Source organism: Chironomus tepperi, unplaced genomic scaffold (assembly GCF_022539635.2).
Source record: "Chironomus tepperi strain 1889 unplaced genomic scaffold, CSIRO-AGI_Ctep_v1 contig_359, whole genome shotgun sequence".
NCBI classification, from domain to species: domain Eukaryota; kingdom Metazoa; phylum Arthropoda; class Insecta; order Diptera; family Chironomidae; genus Chironomus; species Chironomus tepperi.
The window spans coordinates 2322209-2341709 of NW_027226481.1; the positions used below are offsets into that span (position 1 = coordinate 2322209).

The window sequence follows — 19501 nt, forward strand, 5'->3', positions numbered from 1 at the left end:
CCCCAGAATACGTCCCTTCCCAACACTTTAACCACTTCACCACTGCTGCTACTTTTTCGCTGCTAGACGTAAACAATGCCATGCAAGTCGTTACTGTATAACGGCAGGTAAATGACATGGTTAAAGCGAGGAAAATAATTTCTTACATGTCACAATTCTGACGTTGCTTACATTCTTATATTACCGAGGAAAACATGGTAAAAGCATTGTCAAATACAGAATTAACAATAAAAATGTAGCTGCAATTGGATTATTTTTGGAACCTTAGGCGGTATTTTTTTGTTCTGTGAGATTCGATGATAATGTTGTGAAAAAGCTATTGATAGTAAAAATGAACATAATTGTGCTTTCAATGCCCTTCAGTCATTGATTGGAAATAGAATTTGTCATCACTTAATTGTATTGTTTAGACATGCATTGTCATGTGTATGATGATTTTTACTGGATTTATTTTTATCAGTCGGATTATTTGTGATACAGCCAATAGTATTCTAGAGACACCAGCTCAATATTAATCCAAAGGAATGAAAAGTCATCAACACATCATCAAAAATTCACAAGAAGCTTTCCTCAAAAAAGCCTCATAACATTGCAAAGTGATAAAAGTACCGACATTAGATGATCTCTTGTCAGCACCGAAAGTACACAAAATTGTGCAACACTTACTCGAAGGTAAATATACCTGATGAAAATTCCTTTTCATTCTCGGCTATAGAGCTAATGCTAGTGTTCTCAGGAGAAATGAAAATGTAGGAAAATCTTTTAACATAAAATTCAAATTTTTTTGCAGTTCTCAACATGAATGGAACCGAACGAAAGGAATTTTTTCCCCTTTCGTGTGTACGACTGAGTTCTTTTTTTGCGAGCTTCGATTTGTGGTTGGAATGTGTCTGAGCTTTTTGTGTTGTACAGTTTGGGAAGGTAATTTTGTGATTAATTGGCATGGCAATAATTCTGATATCTAGCAAGGCAAGGCAAGTGGTGGAAACTTCCAAAAATACCAAAATATCCCCAAACCATCTTGACACTTCCTGACATGATTTTTGAAATCCATTTGCATATCCCTAGGCTTATTATCAACTTAAGTAGAGATGTCAACTAAAGTTGGGTATTTTGGGTCATTTTAGGATATTTACTTGCATTATCGACGCTGTGTGCTTTCTGGGATGACTGAATTTGCCTCCTTTGTAGCTTAAGGATTAGCAAGACTTAACGCGCGGGACATAATTCACAAAAAATCCACCACGGAGCCACTAAGGCTTTATTTAAGCTCTTTGATTAACATCAAATGAAAGTCGCCTCCGTGTGACATCCCTAAGGCTGCCAAATAAAGCTTGAGTAAGAATCTATTGCCAAACGTCTAATTTCACCATCAAATGCACTTCCATCTCCAATCTACCACAATATCCAACTTATTCCACATACAGCACACGAAAGAAACAGCTAAATAAAAAAGGAGCTCAAGAAAAAAAAGGTTAGCAACAAAAATTGACGGTAAAAAAGCATGTTAAGGGAAATAAGAGGATGTTTCATCATCATTGTATTTGTTTTTGTTGCTATTTTGTCAATTGTACTTGAAGGCATATTTTGTATGAACATGAAATGATGCCCTTCATTTAAAATCAGGTAATAAGATTAGGTACATGACATGTCTTTGTATGAGCATGTACATGGAATATTGGATTAAAGTTTTTTGTACCTTTTTTTAGCTTCTTAATGATGATTATATGCCCGATGCAGTGTAGACAATTTTTCGAAAGAAGGAAATACTATGGAGGATGATTTGAGCTTTGTTGGCAGTTCTTTTTTTGGAGGAATGTCTTTTGTTGAATTTTGTGGGTCACAATTTGATTAAACTCAGCAGTTTGTCGTGTTTGTGTATATTTTGCATGTAAATTTCTGAAAATTAATAAATTTATTCAATAATGCAGGGGTGGAAAACCCGTGAGACGCGTTACACTACTGTGTGCCATCAATCGAATGCCTTGGGCTGTTTTGGACGAAACTTTCCATCAAAGAGTGTCATAAAAAACCACAGGTTGTCCACCACTGCAATATTGTGTGTTGGGGATTGTTCAATGCATAAAATTTCATTAAATACTTTTTGTGAAAAACGAAATATTTTTGTAAATAGAATTTTTGTTGGAAATGCCAAGAGAAACTATATGGTTTTCAATTATCTGGGAGATATTCAGCTATTTCATGTGAAACCATTTTGATAAAAATTTTTATAAACATAAAGTCAAGTCCAACTTTTAAATATTATGATGTATAAAAAGAATGTTTAAAAAATTTAACATGAACAATTTTGGATGAGTTTGTTCTGGAACTAAAGTTGTTAATAGGGAGTTTTGGACAATCGGGGGCGTAGCTGGAAAATATTGAGTGGTCGAGGGGAATTTAAGCCCAAACCACTGCCTCCCTCCGTCCTCCTAAACAACTCTGTGTATGCTTTCCTGAAATCCTGGCTCTGGAAGAATTTTGGGACTCCAGGCGGGACCAGGACGGAACTTCCCAGTTCCGTTCCTGACATCGAGAAAGTATACCAAAATTGGCAACTGAGTCAAAGGGCAACTAAATTTTCTATCCTAGAGTCCTAATCTCCTTTAAATTTCAACCTAAATTATCAAGCATCTCCTTAAAAATGCGTTTCATAAAGAAAGCATCCACTTCTCCAGCATTTCCATACTATTTTTATGATCTCGTGCTTTCTTCCTTTTCAAATGCTGCATACTTCCTTTTATTGAAGGTCTCAAAATGTCATTTTATCATTTTTTAGTATGTGACGCAGTTTTTGTGACTTCGAGGACGAAAAAAAAGGGAAAATAAATTGTTGGAATTTATGAATGCTGAGACTGAGGAGAAAATTCATTCCTTCACCCCTCAACATTGCTTTGTGCCTTTGGTTTTATTTATGATGAAGGATCTTGAATGTGCTTAGTCTTTTACGATGAAGAAGATGCAAGAGAATTTTGAAATAAATCCATCCTTTTTTTGAAAAAAAGGATTAGGCTATAAAAATTTCCTCAATTATTTTCTTACTAAATGGAGACATTTTCTTTTATTTCTTCTGCATTTTATGTCTGGGAGGTTTTTTTTTTGGCACAGAATGTTATTTTGGGAAATTTTTATGTGTAAGGAAATTTACAAGCTTTTTAGTTTTTGAGGTAAATGTTTCTCCCTTCAAGTTTTTGACGGAACGTAGCTTGACATTTTGTGTCGTGTAGAAAAATATGAAATAGATGAGTGGGAAGCATCAACTGTTAGGGATTAAACATGAATTTGGTAGATTCTTTTAAACATTTAATTATTTTCAAATGATGCTCAATTTTTTGTGCCGTAATTTTCGAGTTTGTACTTAGTGACGTAATTATTTTGAAGAATTAGAAGCCAGCCATATAGAAGCCAAGCGATAGCGGCTCCCATTTGATGTTGATAAAATGTAGAAGCTTGAAATAATTTAAATTAAAATCATATGCAAGTTCACTTGATCGACATTATCAGGAACTTAATTATTATTTTAATCAGTGATTTATTAGCTGAGGTCAGCGATATACTCGAACACAAACTTATTTATTTGTAAATAAATGTCTTTATTTATTAAATGTGTTATATTCTGAATTAATTGAATTCACAGTTTCATCAGTGGCGTAGTCAGGAGAGTGCCAGATGGTCTGGATTAATATGTTTTGTGGAAGTTGAAAGTCTTAATAAACAGGTTAGTAAATGATGATTTCTTCAGAGCTTGAAGTCGATTTCTAGCTCTGGATTTTCAATATTTCTAAGGGTTCACGTTTTACCCGAGCAATCAAACATATTTAGTACTAAGTCACAGTACGGGAAAGTATCTAAAGATTTGCAGGTCACAGATCCATGTTGGTTGTCGTCTTGTTATCTCCAATTCGTATGACACCAAAAAGTATAAAATTAACCTGTCGCTCGGGCTGTCACGTCAATTAATTGACTAATCACTACGAATAGTAACTATTACCTTTATATTGCAATTAATAATAACTAGTCATTACTTGTTTTACTGTCAATAAGTGAAGTTCAATTAATTGGAATTGTTTTTAAATAAGTGATGATTCAGATTAAATATATTTGTTTATTTATTGGAATTTTTTACATTCCGCGAATTTTTGGTAAGCGTCTTTTATCAGTAATTGCAATATTTTGACCGATTTTGACGGTAAATAGATAATTTAGAGGACAATCAGGAAGTAAATTAGCAGATTAAGTTGTACTTCCTTGTAGTGTGCTTTTTGGCATCAAGCTCTGCACTGAAGGTTTTTTGATCAATCTGCATCCTATTCAACATTTATCTTAAGATAACTTGGTGAAAAAATATAAAATTGAGACCAACAGAATCATCCAATGAATCATATAAAGACCTAATTTAAAATTCACGAATAAATCACAATATTCAATTACATTAATGCACATTTATTGAAATAAGTCATTTAAAATAATTTAAATATTTTTATTTTGAAATTTTTTAGCAAACTATGCAGTTCCTGATTTAAATGAAATACAAAACTCAATAATAGGTTACCTGCCACAAGGTGTCTTGATGCCTAAACTAGACGAATTGAACATTAATGACACAATCAATAAAGTGACGGATATTCTAAAGAAAAAATGTTTAGAAGTTTCTGGAAATGACACAGCTTATGATGAAGCCTCAGTAAATTAATTAAATCATTAATTTATCACGTAATAAAATTTTGATTATTTTTCAAGAATGCAGCAACAAAATTCAGCGAATGCATACAAAATACAGTCGATATTAGCAACATTGGAGAGGAAATTAAGCAAGCAAAGCCCACAGGAGATTTAGACATTGTTTTTGAAAAATATTGCAGCAAAAGGGATAAAGCATTGAATTGCCTCGAAGCATTTTCGAATGCAACAAATCCATGCTTAACTAATGACGAAATATCGCACAAAAGGACAACCATTGGGATGATAAGAAGATTATTGGAATTTGTATGTCATCATAATGGAAATCAAATTGCTCTATTTATAGCAGAGCAAGGTCCTGAATGCATTGAATCAAATGAGAGACAATTAGTGACTTGCTTCAATCAGACATATGGAAAATTCATTACAAATGAGCTACCAGCAATTGAGGATGTTAAATTTACAATTTCACGTGAAAATTGCGTAGATTTGAAAAAGTTTGAAGACTGCGTAGTTGGTGAGCTGGAAAAATGTGAAGAAAGTACACCAGCGAATCTTGCTGAAGCCTTATTTAGATATGTTAAAAGGGAGACAATATGCAAAGATCAGAACATAATGTCATCGGCATCATCTGTATATTTATCAATAATATTATTAGTCATGTCTATTTTCTTGAATTTTTCATAAGTTTTAAATAAATAAAATGTTTTAATTAATTAAATTTATCGTACTTTTCATATTCAAAATTTTACAATTCATTCTAATTTGAATTGCTGAGCAACTTTTATAGTTTTGAAAGCCCCTTGCTTCCAAACGGGAAAATGAATTTTCTAAAAATATAATAAGCAAAAAGAAAACGCGTGTCCGAAAATAGCCAGAAAAAACATTATTTTCTTGTTTTTATTTACGCATTTTCTTTTATTTTGTGACCGTGTTTTTTATATATTTTTCAAATGTAATACAAAGTGATACTTATAACCACACCCAGGGTGTGGTACAATAGATTTAAAATCGCAGTGCGTCCAGCTCACAAGGCTGGGCCTTTCAAGCATTATATATATATAATGCTTATAACCAGTGTTGTTACAAAATATTCTGTTTTCCCAATTCCTTTGCTGATACAAGAACGGAAGTCACGTGAGGCCATTTTGTGAAGCCATATGAAGCCGAAAATTGAGGGGTATCATGGGGAATGTGAGTGTAATGTAATGCCACATGATTATTTGAAAATTTCCACATTTTCCACACATTTTTACATGTGATATATTTTCAAAACACACCAGATTCTGTTTTTAACAACTCTGCATATAACTTAACACATACTACTATTCAGAACACATTTGGGAGCGAATTAAAAAATGAGTAAAATTTGAGAAACACTCAAGTTCAAGGAAAATTGTTGTTTATCGAAAATTGTTTTAAGGAACGAGAAATTGGAATGATACTTTTAAGATTATAAAATATTGATAAAGTGGACCTAAAAGTATTACAATATGACAAGTGAAGATTGAAATGTGCACACAATTATTTAATCCGGGCGGTCACATCGTTTCTTATAACATTTAAGAATTTAATATTCGCATATGTGAGTGTTTTGACTATTAAGCAATTGAGAATGTCAAAAATTAATCATTTATTTTTTGGTTCTTCTCAAGGGAACAAGTTTTTACATTATGGTGAAATTATTTTAAACCCTTACAATATAAAGCAATTGCGCGTGTAAAATTTACATCATTTCTATTTTGATTTTTTCCGAGTGAACAAGCTTAAGTGTTGTGGTGAAAATAGTTTAAATTTTAAGACAAAATAATGTTTCGTCTAAAGTGTCTTTATTTAATTTTTGTAATTTCGTGCGTTTCTGCATCAAGATGTAAGTATTTTCTATCAATAATTGCAATAAATTTCAATATATTCACTCATTAAAATGTCACAAAATTTGCATTAAATTTAAAATGTTAAAAAATTTAATATCAATTATTCAAATATTACCAAAATGTATACCAAAACTGACGAATGACAGATCAAATTTTTATCAGCCAGATTTCCTTTCATAACATTCTTATCAAATTTATTATGAAGCTCATTAAAAAAATTAAAAAAATATTTGAAATATGCACAAGAAAAAGAAGATCGACTTAAAGTTGATTAAAAATCGTACAACTTATTATTACTATAATGATCAATGTACGATACATAAAGTGTACACTTGGAAAATACGAGGATGTTACATAAATACGGCTCCAAATTGCCATGAGTGACCATGAGCAGATAGTTCGATGTATTACAAAAAATCATCCAACTTTCAGCTCAAGGTTACGTATCGCTTCTCGGCTGTAATAGCTAAGGTCAAAGTGTAATATTATCATGGTTACGTGGTCTAGAATAAAACTTGTGTATGTAATAAATAACCAAATAGAACCTGAATATGCTTCTTGTCAACGCTGTTATCATCAAAATTTTAATTTTCAGTATTAATGTTGTATTAAAACTTAATCTAATATTTTATTATTTTTTAACTCATTATTAGATTATTATTCAGAAGATTATTCAACAGAGCATACAGATTCTATAGATTCTTTAGATTCTACAGAAAGTGAAGAAATTAAACTCTTAAAAACAATTGTTAAGAAAGAATGCCTTGATTATGGATTAAAAGGAAGAATAAGTGTAAGATTCATTAAATTTCTTTAATATTTAACATTTCTTTGATTTTATTGTTTTATTTTTTTAGTATATTAAAGATTCAACACCAAAATGTTTCATGCATTCTTTAAGCTACGAAACTATTCAATATTTTGATAGAGCAAAGAGAACGGACAATTACAACGGCGCTATTACAAAAGCTTGTGAGCACAAAGATAAATTTAAGACTTGCATAAAAACATCTATCACAGAACTTGACCAATGCTTAACTGAAGATGTAATTACTTTACAAAATGCAATATTTCAACATGAAGAATTGCTCGACTATGCTTGTACAAATGCAAACAAGATTGAGAGAATGTTAAATGATGATGCTGATGATTGCATTAGACGTAATCAACGAGGAATAGAAAGATGCTTTACTGAAGCATTAGAAGCAAACAAACCTGAAAAAATTGAGACATTTGATGACATTAAAACAGCAGTCACTCAATTTTATTGTTCAAATGCAAAAACTCTTGAAACATGTATTATGGATAAATTAAATTCATGTTCCCAAAGTACTATAGATTTAGCTAAAGGAGCAATAAGAATTGTTACAAATGATAAAATATGTCAAAAATTAACATCTTCATCATCTTTGCCTTCTTTGTCTATGTTTGGCTTCATCATTACCATGCTTATTATTACTATTTTTAAGTAAACTTGAAGCTTATGTCCAGCGGGTGACCGCAGAGCAAGATTGCTCTAAACATTTAAATAAATTCAGAAATAATTAAATAAAATTTAAATCTTAAAAATTCTCAATTCTTTTCTTAAGTCTCCATGTTTATCCAAACTTTTCAGAATATCGGATATCCAAAAATCGAATATCAGTTACATGATAACAACCTTACATATTCTCAAATATCGACAACAGCTTATCAACAAAATTAATTTCCTCCCAACAAATCAATTTCATATTCCCAAGCTTTACAGCACCAACAATCCTCTGAATACCAAATTCTCGCCACAACAGGCTACAAGCTCCTCCAACACTCGAATACAACCACTAAATAAAAGCACAAAAAAAAATTTCCTCGCTCAATAAGTTTCAAATTTCCAGCAAAGAGGAGATCTCAAAATGCATTTCAAAATTAAATTAGCACATCCAATTAAAATGAACAGCAAATATCCAAATGCGAATATGTAAATAAAAGTGAAAAAAATAAAATAAAATTCAGTTTTTTTCTCTCTCTTCTTCATCATCATTTATGCTCTTAGTCAGCTTCAATAAAAAATTTTCATCCACTTTTTAAATTTTAACGAATTAAGTGAAGAAGTGAGAGGTAAAAAGGAACGATGTTGAGCAGCAGTTGTGTACTTTGATGTTTTTTAAGGGTGTATAAAGGGAAAGGAGGTCGGAATTGAAAATAAGGTAAGATTTAAGGAGAGATATAATCTAGTTCCGATCTTAACTTTTAACGCTATGGATACTGGGGGAGTTGATTAGTACAAACTGGAAAAAGGATGGAAAAAGACAAAAAAGTATCTTCCCTGTTCCACGCGGAAGTTTAGAATGAACGATTTAAATCTATGACCTCACATGACTTCTTCTCTTATCAAATAATGCCTGAATTTCGCAATTTTGCTGGCTATTACTCATTTTCATATATTCGGTGCATTATGTCTACCCTGAGTTCTTTAGCTGCTTTGACAGGTCTCATGATGGGTTTGGAACATTTTTCCACTGGTACATTTGTCCACTATTACTTTAGACCACTGTTACATTATTTCACTAGCTACATTTTCCAACTATTCATTTGCCCACCCTGATCAAACACTGTTTACTTTCCCTTCCCATCCTCCCATTGCTCCCCCTAAATACAACCCTGATTAAGAGCGATCCAAAGAAAAAAAGGAATTTTGTTGCTTTTGATAAATTGAGTTTATTTCATCTGTACTTGAAAGCACTCTTGGTACGGTACGGAAAAAAAAATTCGTGGAAGAGAAACAAATAATTTAACACTCAACATTAATTTTGTAATTACATTTTAGGTGGATGACTGAAGTTAATTAAAATTAGTATGAAGCTTTGAGAAAAATCGTTGCTGTAGATCAAGATTTTTTTTGGGCTCTTTTAGGAGATTAAACAAAAAATTGTTGAGGTTGTTGATAATTTTCTTTTAAAATGGTAAAGCAGTGCTTCATTTTGAAGTGTCGCATTGAAGAATGAAGCGTTGATTAATTTTGAAATAATGAAAATTAATTGGATGATTCATTAAAAATGAATCAACGCTTTATGAATTTTTAAAAGCGCTGCTTTATTCAAGTCAACGTAATAAATAGTCACACTGAGTCACACACTTGTAATACAAACAAAAACACGACACACTAAGAAGAACAATCACTTCAGTCAACTGAAAATTCCAACCCCTAAAAGCATTTCAAATACAAGTATTTAAATTTTATGATCAATTTGTCAACCTTCATACATACATTTAACCCATAATTCAAGAATGGAAGGAATCATACAAAAATCTCTTCAAAAAACACCTCCATATGTGCACTTACAGTAGATAAGTGTGTGAAAAATAACAGAAAAGAATTCGAAAAGGGAAGGAAAATTATTCACATCATGACGCTCGCTACATGAAACCATTGAACGACTTTCATTCTCTATGAGAATAAAAAAACTTCATCTACCACTCATTCGCACGTGTATAATCGGCATCACACTTAGTTAAACTTCTACTATTGCTTCACATCATCATCTATCGTGAATAATCCATTGTAAAATACGCTTGATGATGAAAGAAAAAAAATGCTTTAAATCTAAATGCAAATTGCTTTAAGGAATTAAAGTGTGGAGATGGGATGGAAAAGCTGAGAGTTGCTGAGTGTGTCATGACAGAGGGAAAAAGGGAAAGGAAGCAGTAAGTAACGATTAGGGGTTGTTTTGAGCGCAGTTGTATTTTAACGGCTTTTAGAGATTTAAATTAATTGCTAATTTGAATTTAAACTCCCCTAAGTTTCAGTTGATTCTCCCCTAACATGTAAACAATTTTTCCAAAATCAGAACAAACTCATCAATTTCCAGTCAATCCTGACACTTCAGCAAATCCAATTTTCAAACCAAATCAACCAAAACCATAAATTACCAAACAAAATAGTCAATATGTTTCATAAACCGCATTATTCAAACGAGAAAAATAAGCTAAAAAGGGATTAGAACCGAACCAAGAATGGAGAAGAAAGCTTCAAATTTGCTTCACATCATGCTTACATGCACAAAAATAATTTGAACGAGAAGGAGATGAAAAAAATTCAAAGCGTAACATGTTTATTGGCCCTTAATTTATTTCCAATTTTCTCTTCACAAGGAGCTTTTTTTGTGTACGGTCTAGTTAAGCAAAAGTTGTGATATACCTTATCGTATAGATTTTTTGTGTGTAACAAGACATTCATCATTCATGAGTGAAGAACAAAAAAAATTATTTATTATTAAAGATATTCACTTTAACATCTCAATTCTCTGTTCAGTACTTTATGTCTGTTATGTCTGTAAATATTTGATGGAATTTGCACAATCATTTCTCGTTCATTCATTCATTCATTCATTTAATTTCAAGAACTGTATACCGTATACAGCATCACTGTAAGCTTAGCTCAATTGAAGCTGTCAAAATGATAAAATCACATGACCGGACCTAATTTATTGTGATGCTTAAACTGCTACAAGGCACTATTAACTTCTGCTTCATTCAAGCATCTATATCATTGCTGTATTTGCGAGAACTTTTTACCTCTTTGTGGATTTTTTTATTGGAAACTGAAGGATTGTGTTGGCTCAGAATGTCTATTGAGTGAAAAGTACTTGACTTGGCATGTTGGTAAGGTGAGGAATTTGGAAGCTTTTGTCTATGGATTTAATTTTGATTCTAGAATCTGAATAGATAGCAATCTAATGGCTCTTTGGATGATAATGCATAGATTTGGAAGTAAAGCTAGCTGGTCGTGCAGTTTGATCATTATAAGTGGATTAAAGCTTAATTCTCAAGCATTTTCTGTGACAAAATGCGTTCCTTCATCTCCTTAATCACTCAGCTCCATCACTCACCTCTCCTGTTGCAACTAGTCACTCAGTCTTCATAGTGACTCTAAACAGAAGAATAAAAAAAGGTTAAGTGATGTTGCGTTCTCTCTTCATTTCAATTCCTCTGTGTTGTTTCCTCTTACTTTACTCTTCTTTTTACCATTCACCATTCTCACATATGTTCAACGCTTGAAAGCACACGGGAGGAATTATGCAGCACGTATAATGAAATTAGAGTCAAGAGATAAAGTGAGTAAGAGCGAAAATGAAAAGCTTCACACATCATTAGAAGCGAAAGGCAACGGAAAAAAAGGCTGTTTGAAGGTAGAGAATGAAATTAGGTTTTGGGAGGGTGGATGGAGTCATGGGTGGGTGTGGTAATAGATTATAGTGCTAATGGAATACGGTTAAAAATACATAGAAGTACGAGAACTTTATATGAGCATGTTGAACAACAAAATGATTCATTGAAATGAATGAGAGATACTTCAGAGATTTTTTGGTGATGAGAATCACTTTCTATTTGGTTTTAGAGGAATTTAAGGATGTGGCTGACTGAAAGTTTCAAGTGTCAATATGGGAGATTGGCCAATTGACCGGTCGAGTTGATATTTCAGGAGATTAAGGGGTTTAATGGCTATTTGTACGTTTACCATGAGTTCATTGTTGCTGCTCATGTTGCAGACTCTGAACAATGATAGACAGTTGCGAATCATGATGTATGATAAGCTTTAGGTCTACAGAATCACATTTGACTATCAATATCCAAATATGCGCCTTACTCAATCTTCTCATATAACAATCCTACTTGATATTCAAGAAAGTGCGAGACACAAGCAATAAGGTAAACATAAAGTATCTCTGCATGATATTGACCATCAATCGTGGTTTAATGGTGCGGAAAAATACCGTCTTCTTCTTCATTGCCCGAATAACAGAAGCTGTTTACCAAATAAAATGAAAAAGATTTTCCAAAAATTTTCTCAAACTTTTTTCCTGTACATAAATAAAATTTAAATGTGGTATGTTATAAGGTTCATTTAAATGAAAATAAAGGTAATGTTAAATCTAATTGACTGCAGGTAGGTAAGGTGTAGTAAGAAGAATAAGAGGAAGTTGAAGGCGAGCAGCATGCTGTTTGAGTATTAAGGTTATTTAAGTAGTAAACAGAGTTGTTAATGGCAGTTGTGGTCATGGTTTTTTGGTGGCTTTGAGTCAAATTTGAGTGCTTGGAATTAGAGTCAATGGCTATTGCTGGTTATTGGGATTTTTTGGACCTAAATTGTCAATTTTTTGAGTCAAGACTATCAACATATCATCACTAATCCACTAGATCATCATTCAGAATAATAAAGCGATCTTCATCCTTCTTAATGGAATCAAATTCAAATAATATAGACTAAGTCAACAGAACTTCTTCTTGACTCCTCAAAATCAACGCTGCAAAAGAGCTTACAAAACTTTTCTAAAACAATCAAGAAGACTTTTGAACTGAAAAATTGTTTAATAACTTTAAAATCTTTCATAATAAATTTTACGTGAGAATGTCTAAAAATATCTTCATAAAAATCCGTTGCGGAAGCTTACAAACAGCAAAACAATTGCTTGTAGGATTTACTCAAAGGAACAAATTAAATTCACACCAACACAATAAAAAAATCTAAATTACCGTGAAAATGTGGAATTAGATTTGATAATTCTTGAGTGAAGCATGGAAATTATTATAAGCAGATTTGTCGCTGTCGGATATGTGTACTTGAAAAATAAAAATTTCACAGCAAAACGCAGATAAAGCATCCATTAAAGCTATTAAAATAAAATGAAAATATCATTTAAATATTTATTTAGAATGAAGGAACAGCATGTTGGCAAAAAATGTGTTTCAGTGCTTTTTTTTATATCTGATTGAAACAGCCATATATCACAGTTATATTCACATATATATGGTAAAATTATATATGGGGCAAGATAGAAAGTGCTAAAAAATTCAAATTTTTATTTTAAATCTACAAAATCCTCGAGCGTTGGAGTTTGTTGTTAAGTTAGTACGAATGCATAGGAAAAAAGTTTGTGTAAATGGAAGTAAAATTTGAAAAAAATTGTGAAATTGAATTAAAATGCTTTCTTTAACTAAACTAATCCACCCAAATAGCACATGTTGGGTTATTAATCCAAAATCCGGCCCTAAGTCCGCGTGAGTCTAGCATGGTGTGGGATTTTAACAGAATCCGGCTTTTTTATTAAATTAGAGTTAGACACGCCGTCATGAAGCTAGGTTTTTGTGCGTATTCAGGAATTTAATCCAAAGCGAGGTGCGTATGCAGGAAGTCAAGCTTAAGCTATGTGAGTATGCAGGAAGTCAATCCTAAGCCAGATAAGTATCCTCCTCCTCTCTTTTTGGACAAAATTCTTTAATTTGCAAGGATTTTTAATAAAAAATCACAAAAATTCTCAAAAGCTTTTGAAATCCATGCAAATAATTTCAAACTAAGCCCCTCTTCTTTCACAACATTTCTGGCTGCACCCTTGGTTTAAGCAAATTTTGTTCAGTCAGATCCTGACTCGGTTGTATAAATTTGTAATATTAAGTTAACCAGTTCTTCTTATTTACTTACTTCACTGCCCTTACATATGAATCATGATCCTTGTCTTCCCTTAAATATTGCCTGAAATAGCCTCTATCGCTGGCTTCCGAATGGCAATCTCTAAAACCCAATGTAGTTTACTAGTTCTACTGGGAACTTTAATTCACTATTCTCGAAATCAAGCATTAGCCGATTCCAATTTCTCTAACATAATCTATGAGAGTTTCACTACACAAATCATCAAATGCATTCACATAGCTCAGTAAGCATTTTCCATTAAGCCAATAATGGACTTTCCAAAATTAATGAAGAAGCAAAATTTTTCAGAGACACATAAAAAATTAACATCAATAATTGGAAATAAATCACTTTAATATCATTTTCATCATCCATTAAATCCAATCAACGTTCATGTCTCTATAAGTGCAACATAGTACAACAAAATTAATTTCCATGAACATTCAATTATTGATTAAATTTTGTAGATTTATAATATATTAAATGCATTCACATTAAGTCTCATGAATATTAATGATGATATCTACAAATATATATAAATATGAGTTATATTTTGGCTTAAAGATTCATTAAATATTGGATTATAATTCATACAAGTATAGCACTAGTGAGTTATTCATGTGAATGAAAAGGAAAATATTTTATCAAAGATCTTTAGTAATTATATTTATGATGTATATTGAAGCTAATGAAATAGAAAATTTTTCTATGGAACTATTAAGTATGTAGAATATTGAAACTAAAAGCTTTCTCTCTTGATTGAACATTTGATGAAAATTTATGTATTGAAAGTTTTTGGAACTGTTTGCATGCAATTTTAGTTGATGATTTGGGGGTTGATTTAATTTTAGAAAATTTTGAAGTTGTGTTGTTATTGATTTTGGGAAAGAAGAGGTGAGGTATGGATTACTTGGATGTTACATAACGGTGAAGGATGGGGAGGAATCAACGTGATCCTTAGTTCGCTGATTTTATTGATAAATTGAGACTCAAGACCTAAATGTCACCTACTAGTTCTATCGCTGGTCAATTTCCATTTTCTAGTCCAAGTCCAAGTCTTAAAAGACAAAGAGGCTACTTTTAGGTACTGTAGTGTTTCTGTTGCGTGAAAACATGCTCTTTGCTTCTTAGAGACTACTGATTCAATAGGAAGCTTCTTTCCATGAGTTCTTTGGACCTTTTTGCAATCTGGCCGAAAATCCAGATCCATAAAAAATCCGAGTCAACTCCAAACTCTGATCATAACGATGCCTAATTTCCAAATGTCCCCACACACAAAATTGACAGGACTCCAAAGTGACTGGAGCTCGGACTTTAAACTTTTGAAGTCTAGACTCCCACAATCCTATTAACTCAGCCCATGCATGCCTACAAAACCAATTAAAATGTCCAAAAAAATACATTTTTTCTCATAATTCAACCTTTTGTGTGTAAAATTATATCTCAATTAAATCGGATAGACAGCATAACAGGTCTGATCTAATGATATATCATATCCTTTAATCTATTGATCCATTAATTGACCAAATTTCATCGAATTAAACAGCCTTTTATTACAATTTTTTTACAGTACATATCATTTATAATTCAATATAAAAAATCGTGAATTGACCCAAAAAGCCGATTTCCGTGTGACAGCAGAGGAAACTCGTCAATTGTGGAGCGAGAAATAATTTTTTTTCACTCTATGTATGAGACAAAAGCTTTTATTTTCTATTGAATCAAAATATAAAAAAAATAGTCGAATAATAAAATTTATATATTTCATATCAGCAATCAAAAAGTCAATCAAAAATCACAAAAGAAGAGTCTACGAGGCGATCAAAATGAATGAATTGAGGCATTTTTCATATCGAAACAAATCAATCAAAACATTCCCAAAATCGGCAATGGAAAAAGTTCAAATAAAAATTATTTAAAATTTTCACAAAAAGCCAATCAATTTACAGAGTCACGAGACGGCAATAAAGGAACAAATGCCGACCGGTCATAATGCATGCCTCATCCCATCCACTCAAATAATTCATTTCCTTCCACAGAATCGAGGAAAAAAATAGAATTTATTTACACAATGCTAACTGATATGTTTGTTAGGATATTACGTGTCTCGTAATGAGTTTACACTTCCAATGGACCTTTTTCTTCCTACTATTTCCATTGTGTAATGTTTGAAAATTGGAAATTATATTGTTTAGGAGTGGGGATGAATGTTTTCGTTACGTGGAAAATTGAGGAAAACATGGAAAACATTGGTGGTGTGAAGTACATGGTATGAGGGATGTTGAATGTTTTCGGAGAGATTTTGTGTGGTTTTTTGAATCTTTAGCTTAGTCATCATATGACGTGCATAATAATTATGTATGAAATTGACAAAAGAGATCCTAAAATTGATGTCTGTTGCAAGAAATTATTGATAGTGAATGCTCTTTTGTGTGGGTAGGTAACATAATGCATTATTATTAATGACGGACTATAAAAATTCATGGATGAGCCAGATCTATGAGGATATCAAGCCCGATTAGCACAAGCTTTTTATGGTAGCCAAGTGGCAGACTCGTGGTATCCAAATTGTAATTGTTATGGGACACAAAATGCAAATTGCCACTTGTACGTCATATGGCAATCGCTTACCTGCCATGAATAATTTGTGCCGAACGGGTAGGATAGGCGACGGTTGTTTGAGTCTGAACAAGAGCTCGAAGTGGACTAAGATTTTGTATGGAAGATTCAACTCGAATTGACTAGACTTCATACAAAATGCAAGTCGATTTCAAGCTCTGGTCTGAACAGACAGTCAAGATAAAAACCCCTCCTGACTAGATTTTTTAACCTTTGACTGCAAGTGTGTAGCCAGAAAGGGAGGGAGGGGGATGGGCTTGAAAATTTGCCAAAATGCCAAAATTTAGGGGGAATGGTTGGATTTTCCTCTCGAAAAATCCTTGTAAATTAAAGGAATTTTCCCCAAATCCCCTACCTGAATACGCACATTTTCTACTGTATACCAAACGTTGTATGCTCCTCATTCAATTACCGTTACTAATGATTTTCAGTTCTAAAGACATTTCAAATCAACATTTCCCAAACAATTTCCATAAACTCAAAATCATCAATTCACCACCCTTCACCATTAAGCCAATCCTTGCCATAATTCCTACATCAGCTCACAGATGTCGCTAGAATCACTCAGAATATTCCCATGATTACCATTTATGTCTTTCCCCCATCCATTCTCTTACATATTTCACTAACAATATTTTTTGTCGAATAGACACTTTTTTTTACTGTTATCGAAGGAAAACAAGAAAGAGTCATAAGTCAATGTTATCATCAAATTCGATGCTTAAAAAACATTTAAAGTTAAATTTTCTGTGAAAATTCATTGCTACATATTTTTTTTATCAACATTACGACGGTAAAATGGAATTAGTTGAAAATGGAGAAGAAAGAGTAAGAGCTGGAAATGGAAAGTTCAAGTTTTACGATTATTGTTATTATTTTTTATGCAAAAAGATGGAAAATTTACATTCATAAACATTCATGGTGATAATGGTGGGGTGTGAGGAACAAGACATCCTTTATCATGGCAATAAATGCAGTTAAAATTATGTAGAAAAATAAGAAAATTGTGATCAATAATTGAGGATTAGTTTTTGGAACGTATTGTTGTTGTTAGGGACAGAGAATTTGTACGATCTTGGTGACAGTGCTAGTAATAGAGTCAGATGAAAAGGCTATTGCTGTAAACTAAGCTCCAGACAGGAACATAGTTACAGGAAAGAATCTTGAGGTGGATAAAACGATGGATAAGAATCAGGTCTGATTGCATCGCTTTATGGTCTTCTTTAAAGGTTATTCTTTGAATCTGGCCTTGAATCAAGTTAATTTGAAGGATCTGGAAACCATTGAAGTCGACTGCTAGTGAATCAACAGCTCAGAGAGAACAAAAATGCAAAATACATCAAAAATTATAGGTTTCGCTGCCCTTGCTGCCCCACGATTGTCAGATTTCCAAAATAAAACCCAAAAATAAAGTCTAAATCATCAAATCTGACATTTTATCACATCCAGTAGCACAAAAATATCAAAAAAATTCAAATTAAAAGCTTTTCCCAAGCTTCAAACAAGAAGCAAATTTTTCCATAACACGAGTCATTAGTTACTTAAAGTTATGATACATACAGAAAGGACAATCATCTATCATATGGCCCAGTTTATATAAATCCAGCAGACTGAGCTTTCATTGATTCCATAAAAAATGCACAGATTACATAAGGGCTATCAAAGAAAATTTTCCGTAAATTTATTAAGCTATTCGAGCAATTTAGATTCATTTTTCAATGACCCTATTGATGTCGTTCCATTTTTTTATGACATCCTCATCTATAAAACGATCCTCGCTGCCTTTTTAACATCTTTATACTTTATGAGATATGGATAATGAAAAAAAATGTATAATCATATTCAATTCTTATTCTGCGTTGTTCTTGAACTTCTGCATCGACTATAGCTGAGTCTTAACATCGTCCTCGCTTGAAGGATGTTCGCTCTTTCGCGAAATGATTTTATTTTTCTTTCCTTTTCTGTGATTTTTTTGGCTTTTGGTGGGAATTTTCTTTTGGGTGGTCAATATGCTGCATTTTGGGTGATTTGGATGTTGAAAAGTAAAATAAACTGAATGAAATTAAGCAAATAAGAAGTTATGAAGGAAATTCAAATGTATTAAGGATGATTTTTGTTGAATTTTACTGCTGCCGATCGAATTTGGGCTATTATGCAAGAGATACTGTTGATGCATCACATCAAGCATGTTTTAAACTTCATAATTAAAAGATTATCAAGATTACAAACAAGCAGAGCTCGAAGTTGACTTGGCTTTCATACGAAGTAGCAAATTGCTAGAATCATGTTACTCGACAACCTTCAGATACGTCGCAAATTATATTGAAACTCGAAATTTTGAGAACGTTCAAAGAATTCATGGAAAGAATTTTTGACAGAGACAGCATTGCATTCGGTATTGTATATTGGTTAGGGCCAGTTTAAGGCGGCATCTGAGGGATATCATCGATCAATTGATATATAAAGTCAGCTATGCAAGTAACTAAGTAAGTTAGAAAGTTACGAAACTACAAAATTATCTGATTCTATATTAAAAATTTAATATTTTTCTTTGAAGCTTCTTTGTTGATATTATACGCTGGATTTTTCGGAACTCTGTTACGTCTCACAACGCTGAGTCTCTTGAACCTGAGACAATCATTAAAATGCGTCAATGTAACTTAATCTTATCCTCCAACACAACTTTTTCTGTCAATTTTTTTTCCTCCTCATTCTTTTTTCTATCGCCTCTTAACTTTTTTTTATGGTTATTCAATGCACACCAGAAACAGCACCAGTAAGGAGGATGAACGACTTGAACGCTATAAAAAATGATACAAGAAAATTAATGAATCTTTTTCAGTTTCTGCTTTTTCACAAGAAAATGAAAAACAATTTTTTT

At 32.3% G+C, this 19501-nt stretch overlaps 2 protein-coding genes across 2 annotated transcripts; both read left to right on the forward strand.

Moving 5' to 3' along the window:
• Window positions 1–3873: 3873 nt before the first annotated feature.
• LOC139095064 (27 kDa glycoprotein-like) lies at window positions 3874–5367 on the forward strand. Its single transcript, XM_070646312.1, has 3 exons — window positions 3874–3919; window positions 4500–4684; window positions 4741–5367. The coding sequence occupies exons 1-3, from the start codon at window positions 3874–3876 to the stop codon at window positions 5365–5367; spliced, it is 858 nt and encodes a 285-aa protein (XP_070502413.1).
• A 565-nt stretch (window positions 5368–5932) lies between these two features.
• On the forward strand, window positions 5933–8125 carry LOC139094870 (uncharacterized). Its single transcript, XM_070646083.1, has 4 exons — window positions 5933–6265; window positions 6336–6550; window positions 7208–7347; window positions 7412–8125. The coding sequence occupies exons 2-4, from the start codon at window positions 6490–6492 to the stop codon at window positions 8024–8026; spliced, it is 816 nt and encodes a 271-aa protein (XP_070502184.1). The 5' UTR covers window positions 5933–6265; window positions 6336–6489; the 3' UTR covers window positions 8027–8125.
• The last annotated feature ends 11376 nt before the right edge of the window (window positions 8126–19501 follow it).